This window comes from Arabidopsis lyrata, assembly GCF_000004255.2.
Source record: "Arabidopsis lyrata subsp. lyrata unplaced genomic scaffold ARALYscaffold_7, whole genome shotgun sequence".
NCBI lineage: Eukaryota > Viridiplantae > Streptophyta > Magnoliopsida > Brassicales > Brassicaceae > Arabidopsis > Arabidopsis lyrata.
Window position 1 is genome coordinate 1,754,057 of NW_003302549.1, and position 14,596 is coordinate 1,768,652.

At 32.4% G+C, this 14,596-nt stretch overlaps 4 protein-coding genes across 4 annotated transcripts in view; 3 read left to right on the plus strand and 1 right to left on the minus strand.

Annotated features, from left to right (window-relative positions):
• Nucleotides 1-1,475: 1,475 nt before the first annotated feature.
• On the plus strand, nucleotides 1,476-3,097 carry LOC9303077 (GATA transcription factor 19). Its single transcript, XM_002866959.2, has 2 exons — nucleotides 1,476-2,214; nucleotides 2,429-3,097. The coding sequence occupies exons 1-2, from the start codon at nucleotides 1,927-1,929 to the stop codon at nucleotides 2,780-2,782; spliced, it is 642 nt and encodes a 213-aa protein (XP_002867005.1). The 5' UTR covers nucleotides 1,476-1,926; the 3' UTR covers nucleotides 2,783-3,097.
• Nucleotides 3,098-4,296: 1,199 nt separating this feature from the next.
• LOC9303078 (monoacylglycerol lipase ABHD6) lies at nucleotides 4,297-6,724 on the plus strand. Its single transcript, XM_002866960.2, has 4 exons — nucleotides 4,297-5,133; nucleotides 6,132-6,221; nucleotides 6,313-6,380; nucleotides 6,477-6,724. The coding sequence occupies exons 1-4, from the start codon at nucleotides 4,483-4,485 to the stop codon at nucleotides 6,613-6,615; spliced, it is 948 nt and encodes a 315-aa protein (XP_002867006.1). The 5' UTR covers nucleotides 4,297-4,482; the 3' UTR covers nucleotides 6,616-6,724.
• Nucleotides 6,725-10,244: 3,520 nt separating this feature from the next.
• LOC9303079 (embryonic protein DC-8) lies at nucleotides 10,245-11,969 on the minus strand. The gene is made up of 2 exons (XM_021016737.1): nucleotides 11,688-11,969; nucleotides 10,245-11,417 (listed from the first exon to the last, which is right to left on the minus strand). Exons 1-2 carry the CDS (start codon nucleotides 11,891-11,893, stop codon nucleotides 10,397-10,399), a joined length of 1,227 nt encoding a protein of 408 aa, XP_020872396.1. The 5' UTR covers nucleotides 11,894-11,969; the 3' UTR covers nucleotides 10,245-10,396.
• A 2,222-nt stretch (nucleotides 11,970-14,191) lies between these two features.
• The window catches only part of LOC9305101 (agamous-like MADS-box protein AGL62), a 1,388-nt gene continuing 983 nt past the window's right edge, over nucleotides 14,192-14,596 (plus strand). The window contains exon 1 of the mRNA XM_021019900.1: nucleotides 14,192-14,581. Coding sequence (XP_020875559.1) covers nucleotides 14,311-14,581 — 271 coding nt within the window. The 5' untranslated portion in view covers nucleotides 14,192-14,310. The remainder of the gene's footprint in view (nucleotides 14,582-14,596) is intronic.

The following is a 14,596-nucleotide window of genomic DNA, read 5'->3' on the forward strand; positions in this document are numbered from 1 at the left end:
TGTATTGATATTCTTAAAATTCAATTTCATTGTTGAGCGAGTGAGGTTTTAACAAAACTCAGTTGATGTTTGTAATAAAATGAGTGTTTTCACAACATTTATGTCAAAATAATGTACATCGTAAATAAGATAATGAATCTTAAATAACAAACATAAAACGTACAATTTATCTATTCTTTGTTGATGGTTAAAAGTATAAAAACATTTTGACCTAACCCATTCCGACAAATGATCCAAAATTGGGTCGGCCGATCTAATTTAAAATTTATTATTTGATACAAACTTACTTTGTGCTGAAAGAAAAAAAAAAAAACATAGATCTGTTCTTGGAGATAACGTAACTTCGTTATTTGATCCGAAAATAGATAAAAAGAGAAAGAAGATAAAGGACAAAGAAAACAAGAGCTTATAGAGCTACAGAGTATATACTCATTAATTTGATGGGTTCATTCTCTTTGTACCCTTTTCCCTTTTTATTTTAAAATTTGAGTTGGAGTTTGCTTCTTTGACTAATCAATAGAAATCTAGAATATCTCTCACCAAGCTAAAGAAAGAACACACTGTAATTGCTTTAAAATCATTGCAAAGTATCTCACTTGGGTCACATTTGTCTTTGTTCCTTTTTATTTCACTTATAGCTTGAACATTGGCTAGTGTCATTCCTTAACTCCTTAAAAGCTCCCATCTTGGCCATTACGATCTCTCATGCTTTGACCACAATTGAAACAACATTCAAGGCATTATGTAACCCATACAAAACAACATTTTTGATTAAGGCTTAAAAGAATATAAATTATACGTCATACAACATTTTCTCTGTATTACTACGACAATCTAAACTCACTTCTGTCGTTAGAGACCCACTGAAATCGTCGTGGTGCGGTGAACATTATCACACTATTAGAATTTAGAACATAACAATACACTCATGCATAGATGAGAGTATGACACGTCAAATTGGTGAAGCAAGCGATGACGTGTGGAAGAAGGAGACTGAGAGATTCGGAAAGAGAAAGAGGGTTTCGAGATGATCGTGATCAGAGAGAGACCAGATCCTTGGAAGACCGTGACATTGCCAGTCACGTGCCTCTTTTTGACTGCCTTCCCTCTGCTGCTTTAACTGCAGATGTACTTATCATTTGTTTACTTTACCATCCATTTAAATAATAATAATATATATAAACATATCAAAACACTGTAGTTTGCTTAGCATTGTTAAACAAGACTAGTCACTTGGGGTGGAATAGTATACACTCTGCAGTGAATTTGCATAAATATTCGGAGCAGTATAGTTAATTAATTTTCTTAGGTTAAAACCTTTTGTTATAATTAACCCTGCTCTGTCTTTTTTTTTAACATTATGGCAAAATATAGTAAACTGTAACTAATTAACTAAGAAATGAAAAATGTAATATATTTCTATTATTAAATTTGTGTAAAACTAAAACCATGGTTTAGTAAAAAAAATTAAAACTTGAATTAATTAGACGTGTATTATGTGGATCACCAATAAAATGAGATGGTGCAACTTCAATAAAAGACTCTTAGAACTGAACAAAAACCAACACATATTTAAAATATTCACTGCAACATCTTTTTAGACAAACTAAAGGAGCAAGCAAACACATGTAAATCTAAAGAACAAAAGAATAATGAATTCAACTATACATACATAAGACCGGGACCAAATTTTCCTCTTTTGCCAAGTTCCCAAATTCCCTATAAATACGTCTTGTCTCCATTTCACAACAGCAACGTGGACTCTTTCTTCGATTTTGGCTGACTCTTCTTTCACCGTTTCCTTAGAATTTATTCATCTCATAAACACCAAACACAACACATACTTCTCTTTGTCCCTCTCTCTCTCTATATATATATAGATATCAACTTTCTAGGGTTTCCAAGATCATATATCTACGTATAGTGATGGGTTTCTCAATGTTCTTCTCCGCCGAAAACGACGTCGTCCATCACTCCTCCCCTTATGCTTCTGTTGACTGCACTCTCTCACTTGGAACTCCCTCCACTCGCCTCTGCAACGACGATGATGAACGTAGATTCTCTTCTCATACCTCCGACGCCTTAGGTTGGGACTTCTTGAACGGTTCCAAGAAAGGCGGTGGAGGTGGCGGGCATAACCTCCTCGCTCGCCGTTGCACCAACTGCGACACCACTTCTACTCCTCTTTGGAGAAACGGTCCAAGAGGTCCCAAGGTAGATAATATGTAACCTTTACATCAATATTTTATCACCCAAAAGTTCTTGAAGTTAGACCAGTATTTTTTTCTATACAACAACAAAAAGGTTTAGTCATGTTCCCAACATCAAAATTTGAATTTGTAACTTTTAAGCTCAGTGTACTAGACTCGGAAAAATAATAACTATAATTATATCGATAATAACTTTATATGATTTTTAATTTGGTCAGTCATTGTGTAATGCGTGTGGAATCCGATTCAAGAAAGAAGAGAGACGTGCATCGACCGCCGGAAACTCTACCTCCGGCGGAGGATCAACGGCGGCTAGAGTTCCAACTTTTGATCATCAAGCAGGAGCAAATTATTATTATAACAATAATAACCAATATGCTTCATCGTCGCCCTGGGTTCACCACCATCAGCATAATACGCAGAGAATTCCATATTACTCGCCGGCAAATAACGAATACTCATACGTTGATGACGTCAGAGATGTTGATCATGACGTCACGACCGATCCGTTCTTGTCTTGGAGGCTTAACCTCGCGGACCGGACCAGCCTTGTCCACGATTTTACGATGTGATGAGTGATCATTTCATTGATTGTCTCCTCATAAGTCTTAGCCTTGGATACCTTTTAAGTTTTAACAAAGAGAAAAGTCTTGGTTAAATTCTTTATTTTACTTGCCTTTAAATATATATATTGAATGTCTTTTTTTGGTCTCTGTGTATGTGTTTTTTTTTTCTTTCTTAAATTTAAAATTCGCATGAAGCTACTTGTGTTTTCCTTTCATGACTTTTAAAATGTTCTCTCGGGTAATGAACTAATGATACATGACTTTATAACCTTTTCATGATGTGTGTCCTACTTTGACCATGATTCAGTGCTATTATTATACATACAATAGAGAATACAAATGTAATCCTTTAATTCCTTTTTAAAATCATCTTTGGTTTTTTATACGGAGAATGTGAATGTTTTGGGATTCAGACACTATCTTCACAAATCACAAATATGTTTCTTAAACGTCTGATTTTGTGAGATTTTTATCCAAATTGAAACAATCAAATACTTGAACCGAATTCTCAAATAAGAAACATACAGAAAATAATTAAGCCAACAAATATCTGCAGGGAGGACAATATGAATGTTTGTCGTTTTATGCCCAAATTGTCTTGGAAATTTGACCATCAATTGGGTCTTCGTGTGCTGCTCTGCTTAACACTGTTGCTGCCAATTGCATGTGAAGAATATTTAGCCTTTTCATAACGTGTTTAGTTTATCGTATAAAATACGTTTGTTTTTATTTGATTGTTTCTGGAAACATAATCCAAGTTAATTAAGTGTTTTTACACTCTATAACAACAGAAAGAGAGAGCAACGAATTTTGTTAGTCATTAATTTATGAGAGAGTAAGACTCAAGAGTCACTAAACTAGTACATTTGTCTTCCAAAATTCAATTTGATGAATTTAGTACAACTTTAAGAATGTTTTCGCCAAAAAAAAAGGTGTATACTTTAGTGAAAATTAAATGTTTTCGCATAATTAAATGTCTTCAGAATTTGTACTTTTGTAGCGCTCCTGATAATATTTATGTGTTGTGATTTTTCTTTGGGCCTAAGCCCATTTAATCTAAATTCCATCAAAGTCAAATGAAATTCCAAACTTTAAACTATTTTTTGAAAATTGGAATATAGACCACAGTCAGATTGGCAGATTCTATACCTATTAAACTCTAGGTTACCAAGAACTTCATATACAAACAAATACATTACTTATCCGCTACGCAAGAAGAAACTGTAACATACGGATATAAGTAGGATGTGTAGGTCATCTACCCGTTATCTCCCTAACCGTAATTAGATCCAACAAACGCTATTTTGTCATCTTTCATTTAAAAGAAAATTAAGTCATTTTCTCAAAACCATGCACAATGAAAAACGAAAACAATACCAAAAGCAACTAATCAAATGGTGGTAATCTAGTATTTTGGTCTTAGTGATCATTTAATATCATAAATGGAATTCTAATGGATGTATACATTTGACTACACTTTTCGTTTCTAGAATGAGTGTGTTCTTCTACTGGTCAAGAGATTAATTAAAAAAACAGAAAAACAAAGGTTAACAACCCAACACCAAACATTTTAACAAATTCCAAATCCAAGTGCCAATTCTACAAGTGACGTTTGAAAAGATCGAATGGAAAAAATGTTTATATAATGTTACTTCCCATTTGGTCTTCTCTTCAAACATCTCTCGACAAAAAAAAGAAGTTGCACAATGGTGAACTTTGTTGAGGTACAAAAACCATTGTTATACGGTCTGATGAAAATGGCCGGCGTCGTTCCTTACACTTTAGAGATCGAACCAGGGACGAAGATAAACTTTTGGGTCCCTAAGGAAACCCTAAAGAAGAAATCCTGTACCGGAAAACCAACTAAACCCGATAAACCGAAAAAGCCTGCCGTTTTGTTAATCCATGGTTTCGCCGGCGAAGGAATCGTGACGTGGCAGTTCCAAGTCGGTGCATTATCCAAGAAATACTCGGTCTACATACCGGACCTCCTCTTTTTCGGTGGATCCTACTCCGACAACTCGGACCGGTCTCCGGCGTTTCAAGCCGACTGTTTGGTCAAGGGGCTACGTATCCTCGGCGTGGATAAGTTTGTTCCCGTAGGGTTTAGCTACGGGGGCATGGTGGCTTTCAAGATCGCTGAGGCTTACCCGGACATGGTTAGAGCAATCGTTGTGTCTGGTTCGATTCCCACGATGACCGATACCATTAATGAGGCGAGCTTGAACCGGTTAGGGTTTAGTTCTTCCACGGATCTCTTGTTACCGACTTCGGTTAAGGGACTTAAGGCTCTCTTCACCATTGCTGTGCATAAACCCATGTGGTTCCCTAAACGATTGTTCAAAGACTACATCGAGGTGATTATTACTACGCAAAGTTAATTCAATTATTTTCTTTTCTTTTCGTGAAAACAATTAATAGTAGATGATATTCCGTAATAGTAAATGATTGCATTAGCAGCCATAATTTTTTTTTAGTGAAAATAATTGTGTAGTTTCTTTAGCAGTAATAATCATAATTGTTTTTTTTTTTTCCAACAATTCCTCACATTATTATATTTAGTGTCCCATATGGATCACGTTTCCAAGAAAGAGTGATTGTGAGAGTTTGGTGGAACTTGCGAAATATATTTGCCTCTCTATGTCAAATCTCCTAACTTGGCGCCTCCACAAACTATGGATTGAGTTTGCTAATTTCATTCAGATCCATTATTATTCAAAAAAATTAGGCTTTCATTCATTCTGTTATTTTATGAAAATCTAGTACTGTTTGTGGGATAATAATTGGATTCTGAATGTTTTTATAAAAATACTATTTGATCATTGTTATAAATAACAAGACTCTCTTCAAATTTAGCAAATCTCTTTATAAAATAAACCAACTCTATTCATGTTTGTAAACTAATTACGGTTACCCAGTTTTAAGATACATAATTATTTTCGTTATTTTCTATCATTCATAAATTTAAATTAGTTAATTTTTCATGTTGCTTTTCTATTCTTCAATTGAAAATGAATTGGAACTTTAACATTATGTTAATTCTAATTCGTTCCCACCAAAAAAATGTTAATTCTAATTCGTTGCCTAAAATTATCTAGAAGTAAGTGAAGAAAAATAGATTATAGATAAATCTACATTTATGGTAGGTTATATAAAAAATACTATTATATGGTAGGTTAGCTAAAATTTGTTAAACTACTCTCAACTATATCTCGTATTTATCTAGTAACAATATTTAGTCTACCAATGATTGATTTAGAACTAGTTCACATTTATTTAGTCCAAGTCTTTTTAGTTGAATGAATGTGAACGTATGGTTCTAAATTATGTTTTAATTTACTGGTGAACTTGGTAGGTAATGTTTAACAACAGGAAAGAAAGAGCTGAACTGTTAGAGGCTGTTGTAGTCAGCAACAAGGAAGCGCAAATCCCTCATTTCCCACGGGTACGTATGAACAAATGTCCACATCCGTATAACTATTAGTATTTAGACTCTATGTAACAACATTTCATGTGTTATATATGTGTGTATGCAGAAAATACATTTCTTATGGGGTGAAAGTGATCAAATCTTTGATCTCGAATTGGCTAGAGACATGAAAGAGTAAGTTTGAAGATATTAAAATTTTATAATTTCTGCCATTTGAAAAGTTGTTTTTTTTTTTGTTGTCCTAATTTTTGCCGTTATTGATTTTTTCAGACAACTAGGTGAGAATGCAACAATAGAGAGTATAAAGAAGGCAGGCCATTTGGTACAATTGGAAAGACCTTGTGTTTACAACAGGCGTCTCAAAAAGTTTCTTGCATCTATTCACTCTGAAGATAAATATCTTCAATAAATATAATTTAAAATGCTATTAAGTTTTATTTGATCCTGATATGTATATGGATCATTTATGTCGAGATTGTATAATTATTGGGTTGCTTTACTTGATTTGTCTTTTGATTCTTTACTACGATCACGATATGTAATATTAATCTTTATGAAATTATTTGATTGAATAACATAAAACTTATACTCCCTGTTTCACAAAAAGTGTCATTCTACTATTTTCATACAAATTAAGAAAATTAAACAATTTTCATTTCTACCCCTTATTAATACATTAGATAATAGTATTCTCTCTATAATTAATAAACTGAAATAGTAGGGATAAAAAGGAGAATTAGTCTTAAAAACTGCATTGAAAACATAAAACGACATTATTTTGTGAAACAAAATTAAAACCTTAAAACGACACTTTTTATGAAATCTATACTAGTATAATCGCAGCACTGTTGTGACGGGTGGGTAAAAAAGCTTTCGGGTATATCGGATATCCGACCCATTTTAAAAATTTCTTCACAAAAAATTTGTTGGGTCGGGTTATATTTAACCCAACTCATACACCGGATATTCCATATTTAATAATTTAGATTTTTAGAAGATTTGATTAAGATTTATAATTATGATTCTCCTATCATCTTTGTTTGATTTGTTTTTAACTGTTTTGAATCATCATATAATGCATAAAGTAAAAAAAAAAATCAATTTTTTTTCTGCATATACTGTGATTCGAAATTTTAAAAACGGACATATATTATCCAATTGACGAAAATGTGTGTTCAACGTTCTACATCGATTAAAATATTTAGACAATGATTCAAAATCATATCATAAATAAGAACATTAATAAAATAAAGAGAAATTGTTAAAAATGCCCCTTTTTCAATACCCCTTTTCAAAAATGCCCCCTTTGAGAGTCCATTTTTAAGTTTGCCCTCTTTTAATTTTTAATGATCATTTTACCCTTATTTGGAACAAAATTAGGTTCACAAAATACAAAATATTTTTTGGCGGGAAAAGTGATCCCGCAATTTTCCCGCCAAAACACTTGTAAAAACCTTTAAAATACCTTGTAAAATCTTCCCGTAAAAAATTTTCCCGCCAAAAAACTTCTTTTGCGGGAAAAGTGATTACGCAATTTGTTGGCGAAATTTTGCTGGCGGGAAAAATTTACAAGGTATTTTAAAGGTTTTACGGAGTATTTACAAGTGTTTTGTAAGGTATTACAATGTATTTTAAAAGGTTTTACAAGGTACTTATAAGGTTATATAAGGTATTTATAACTCGTAAAACCTTATAACAAACTTGTAAAACCTTATAACTTGTAAAACCTTATAAAATAGCTTTTAAAATCTTATAATATCTTATAAGTACGTTGTAAAACCTTTTAAAATACATTGTAAAATCTTATAAATACCCTGTAAAAAATCTTTAAAATACCTTGTAAATTTTTCCCGCCAAAAATTTAACGCCAAAAAAATTGCGGAATCACTTTTCCCGCAAAAAACTTTTTTTGGCGGGAAAAAATTTTACGGGAAAATTTTACAAGGTATTTTAAAGGTTTTACAAGTTTTTACAAGTGTTTTGGCGGGAAAAATTGCGGGATCACTTTTCCCGCCAAAAAATATTTTGTATTTTGTGGACCTGATTTTGTTATATTTCCTTATATATTTGTGATATCTTTTATTAAATGAAGGGTAATTTAGTCATTTTGTACATAAAAAGGGGTATTTTTAAAAATGGACAGCCAAAAGAGGCATTTTTGAAAAGGGATATTGAAAAAGGGGCATTTTTGTGAGTCTCTCTAAAATAAATGAGTTTTTTGGCGGGATGGGTTTGGCGGGACGGGTTTTTGAATCAATAATAATAAAAAGATTAAAATATCGTTAATTCGCCGCTTCAATACGGATTTAATCCTTATTTTTTTTAATACAAATCATAGGACGGGTTAAGAAATTACGGAACGGGTTATATTTCGGAAATGATTTATATGGCGGACGAATTTGAATCAATATTTATATACCGCTTTAATACGGGTTAAATCCTCAGTTTATTAATAATTATCTCGTGGACTCGTGGTATACCGTTACTTAATAACAATTGTAAACTATAATATAAATAAATATGTTATAAAGAGATACAATTTACAAAATATTTTTATACTAACTTTAAAATTAATTCATCCCGCGGTGTACCGCGAGTTAAAATCTAGTAGAGAGAGTATAAAGTTTGAAACTTAACTCTGATTAAAAAGGAAAATAAAATTTATTACTCAGTTTAAGTAATAGCTAAATTATTCGGTAGTTTATGTTAATGTCTTAAACATTAAATCAATAATTAACGCAAAAACTCTGTTTCCCTGTTTCACAATAACGCTCTCTGAATTTGCTTCAAGCGAGTTGTTTTTGTAGAAAGTGCTATTATCACCACTGCCTTGGCACAAAACAATTAACTTTTTCTTCCGTGATCGTATTAAGGGTTTGTTGGTAAAATAGACACTTTTTGAAAAGTAATTGAGGAAATAGTTACTTTTGAAAAATAATTTGAGAAATAGACACTTTCAAATTTTTTTTGTGAGATAGAATGTTTGTGTAATAGAGAAAAAGACAAAACTGTATGTTAAGACCAAAGTAACCCTGGTCTAAAAAGAGATATTTTGGGACCACTTTTAAGTATCGTTTCGTACACTAACATATGTACACCAATTCATCCCGTACACCGATATTTGTACAATATCTCTTAAACCATCAAATACACTAACGCTCGTACACCTCATCATCTCGTACACTAATGTTTGTACACTATCTCATAGACCATCACGTACACCGATCGAAAATGATTCTCTTTTTTTATAGACGTGGTGTACACTAACACATGTACACTAAATTATCCTATACATCGATATTTATATAATATCTCTTCAACCATTAAATACACTAATGCTCGTACACTTCATCATCTCGTACACTAATGTTTGTACACTATCTCATAGAGACCATCACGTACATTGACTAAAATAGTTATCTCTTTTGTAGACTTAGTGTACAATATGTGAAAGTATGTAGTGTTGTAGACGGCACATGAGGTGGTGTATAGCGCGACACACCATCTCATCGTTTTATGTACCACTATCAATATCATGTACACCACCTTTTGCGTCATTTTCGTACACCATCGTATTTTATAGTTGTACTTGTACACCACTAAGAGATTGTTGTTTGTATCCCACTTCGTACACTGTCAAATTAAGATTAAAAATTAAATTCACATAAAATAGCTAATTTGGATTTTTTAGATTCATATTAAAAAAATAAAAAATTAATATGTTATTGTGATAAAAAATGTTTATGAATAATTTTTAACAAAACAAACTAAAAAGATTTAAATGAAAAGAAAAAAATATATATATATATATAGATAACAACAAAAAAGGTAATTAAGTAATTATACAAAATCCTCTCTAATAAAGAGTTTTATTTGATGAAGAGAGAGAAATGTGTCTATTATGCCAATTATTTATGAAAGCGTTTATTCTTCAAATTATTATTTTAAAAGGTGTCTAGTTTACCAAATTTGTCTCGTATTAACCAAAAAATAAAAAAAAAAAACTAAAAAACTAAAAAACTAAAACTCAAAAGAGGATGATCTAACTCGCCTTTAATTCAGAATCTGGTTTTGCAACTAAATACAAACAACTCCACCATTCTTACATATACATACACATATATATATATAAGAAATTTATTTTACAAACGAAGATTTGAAATCTAAATGCGTAGTATACCTCGTCGGTTCTAAAGCTCAGCACTACGGTCTCTTACATATGTGCCGTACTCTCCAGCAGCATCAGAAGCCTTCTCCTTTGCACTCTCATAAGCTTCTTTTGTCTTCTCCGACATAGAATCCTTAGCTGCACCATACCTCTCCCCAACCTTATGCATTGCCTCGTCGAATCTTCTCGCTGCTTCGCTCCCCGATTCGTATGCATCAGTTGCTTTGTCTTTTGCGTAGTCCATCGCTCGTCCTGCGGTTTCGCTAACATCCTGAGCTTTATCCGATTCCATGTCTTTAGCATTATTAGACCCTTCTTTGAATCTTTTGTATGTTCCATACGCATTATCTTTAGCTTCACCACTCTTATCCGTAGCCATCTTAATCACATCCTCTGCTTTGTCATAGGCAGCGTCTTTTGCATGAGCTGCCTTGTCGTAGGCAAAGTCTTTGGCTTGACCAGCCTTCTCAGAGGCTGATCCTGCTTTGTCGTAGGCCATGTCCTTGGCTTGATCAGCCATGTCATAAGCTGATCCCGCATTTTCGTAAGCCATGTCCTTAGCTTGACCGGCCTTGCCGTAGGCCATATCTTTCGCTTGACCGGCCATGGCAGAGGCTGATCCCGCCTTCTCGTAGGCTTTGTCCTTGGCTTGACTGACCTTGTCGTAGGCCTTACCTTTGGCTTGACCCGCCTTGTCGTAGGCTGATCCCACCTTGTCGTAGACCATATCTTTAGCTTGACCCGCCTTGTCGTAGGCCATGTCCCTGGCTTGACCGGCCTTTTCATAGGCCGATCCTGCTTTGTCGTAAGCCATGTCCTTAGCTTGACCGGTCTTATCGTAGGCTATGTCCTTTGCATCACCAGCCTTATCATAAGCATAATATTTTGCGTTTTGAGCACTATCGTAAACAGATCCAGCTTTGTCTGATGCAAAGTCCTTGGCGTAACCCACATTGTCATAGGCGGATCCAGCCTTGTCATAAGCGTAGTTCTTCGCAGATCCAGCCGCTTCTTCTGCCTCATCTTTCTTGCTTCCCAATCCTCTGTTAACAAAAGAAGAAGAAGAAAGAGTGCTATTAGATCAATCATATGAACATTCTTAAATCACTAAACAGTTTTAAATGCAAGTGATGCGTTAATATACATTTCAATTTTTTTTAAAAACAAACATTCTGTAAATCAAAACTCAAATCTACGTTTAACAATTTTATTTATTTATTTATCAAGCATTAGAGATTATGGTCCCATTAGAAGAAAGTAATACAGATCCAAAATAAAAGTATGATCATGCCTAAACAAAAGTTAACGCTTACGTGGAAATTTTGTCGGAAACCCAGCCAGCCCAAGAGGCGGTTTTTTCCTTTGTGTCATGAGCGGTCTCGGCTGCGTTTTTAGCATGCTCTGCTTCGTTTCTAACCATATCCTCTGCTGTCTCTGTTCCCCATCCATAGCATTGCTTCTGCCACGTCAGTATCAGCACCATCATAAGCATCATCATCATCACCGTGCTTTTCTTCATTATTCTTATTTAAAAAAATTCCGATTTTGATATAGTTTGTGGTTTGTTTCTTGGTTCCAATCTCCATGGAGGAAGTTTATAGTAGTTATAGAGGAGAGAGATAGATTATCCCTTTCTTTCACTAGATAAGCGGTTACTGTTAGACACGTGGTTATTCGATGTTTACGTTACGTGGCAATTAAAGAGGCGGTTATGTTGGGAAGTAATGTCTTGTGTATTTGCCACGTGTTGACTTGTGGTTAGGATTTGCACTTTGCAGGGTTAGTGACTCCCGAGCCCGAGGTCATGTGGCCTCGTAGAGGGAAGTTTCAATACTTGGGAAGGTGTATAAACATGTTTCAAAAACCGAAGCCATGCACTAAGCCCAATTTGAAACCCAGCACGAGCCCAACCGAAAGTAGAGCACGTTGTCTATCTACTATACATTTTTGCAGCAGTTTTTGGATACCCAAATCGGGTCAAATTTGTTTAATTTTGATCCGGAAATCTTCAATCGGATCTTTCCTTAAATTTTGGCAAAATTAAAAAACGAAAATAATTAATAAAATCTAAAATATATATACTTTCTCAACTAATTACTATATTTAAACGCTTTATTTATGGTATATTCTCCACGATTTTTATAGATAAAGAAATCAAATATGATGATTTAATGCTAATATAACAAATTTGCACTAATTTTCTAAAACCTCTCTACCTAATTTAAACATAAATATATGATTCTTATTTCACTTTTATTTGATCTTATATTTATATTATTTTAAATTATTATAAAATATATAAATAGTTAGTAAATTTTAGTTTTTTTTTCTGCATATGTTACAATTCAAATTTTTTAAAACGGACATATATTAGTCAATCGATGAATAAAAATATGTGTGTAATCTATATTAACATTTTTAAGAACAAATTGAGCATTTAATCATGTCGTTATTTTATTCAGACCCGAAATTGAGTATTCGGATCTTTCTTTAATTTTTACAATTATCTAAAATGGGACAGTATATCACGGGTGAAATCCTAATTAGTATTTTAAGATACAATTATAAATTGTTTTTACGGGTTGGTCCAAAAACACACACTAATTTAAAAATATACATGGAAACTATTTGAAAGCAACTTTCAAATTAACTCGAATTATATGATATTTAAATAAAAGTGTTATTAAAAAAATAACAAAATGATGTTTAATTTCATTTTAGATTATATGGTTGGACGCGTTTGGGTCAATATTAATACGAGACAATATACCACAGGTGAAATCCTATAAATAACAAATCAAAATACAATTATACAATCTTAAACACTAAACAAAACAAATACAACTTAAAATTTTTTATTTTAGATACAACGTATGTGACCCGCGGTATACAACAAAAAATATTATACACAATAAATTCATCAATTTATAAAAATAAAAAAATCAAATAATTAACCCGCGGTGTACCGCGGGTCATATCCTAGTTGTAAATAAATATGGTGCAAGTTGATTGTAAATTTTTCTGATATAAGTCCAATTACGTATCTGTTGTTGGAATAGTGAAATTGTTCACCATGTTTCTATGTATATTTTTTCGTTGTGATAAGATTAAAATATTTTTCAATAATGATATAATTGATAAAAAAAAAAACTAAGTACCTTTTGTTTTATTTAAAATAATTTATTTTTTATGAGAATCAATAATGATTATTGTAATCTTCCAACATTTTAATATTTAAAGATAGTGATAATTGATAAATCAACAATATTTGAGTATAAATCATTTTATGTATATCTTATAAATGTTAATTTCAATAAACATAACTCACCCTCATTATGAAAATAATCTCTAATAAATGATATAAATCCAAATTAAAATATTTGGGCCCATAACTCAAAATCATTTGAATTTCACTTCATATATTTTGTTTATATTATTATGAAAAGTACAACTGTATATTTTATCTAGTGATGATTGTAATATCTCAAAAATAGATAACTTTTTTTCTTCTGTATATAGTTTACTTGTATTAGCTGTAAATAACATAAAATGGACTCTAATTAATGTAATGGATATAATTTTCAGATTTTTTCCCAATAAGTATTTAAAAACAGCTCATAATAATTTAATGTGCCTCTCATGGGGAGTTGATACATACATTTGTCAAACTGTTATGCAATTTAACAACTAATATAATGATATTGCATTTAAAATATCATGAATTTTTTATCCTTTAAAAAAATTAGAGATAATTATGAAATATTCCTCATATGGGAAAATTAAAAGTTCAACAAAAATAAGGGTCGGAGGACAAAATTTACTTGGAATGGACTTATGGTGTTGGATTTCTATATGTAATACACCAGTATAAATATAGAGAACATAGTTTAGTTTTTAACATCAATTTGTCTTTTGTTTCTTCTAACTTTTGAGAAAATGGTGAGAAGTACCAAAGGTCGTCAGAAAATAGAGATGAAAAAAATGAAAAACGAGAGCAACCTTCAGGTTACTTTCTCGAAAAGAAGCTTTGGTCTTTTCAAAAAAGCTAGTGAACTTTGTACATTATGTGGTGCAGAAATTTTAATGATTGTTTTCTCTCCTGGTGGAAAAGTGTTTTCTTTTGGCCATCCAAGTGTTCAAGATCTGATTCATCGTTTTGAGAATCCTAACTATAATTCTATCATTGTCCATCAACAAAACAACAGTAGCACTCGGACCAGGA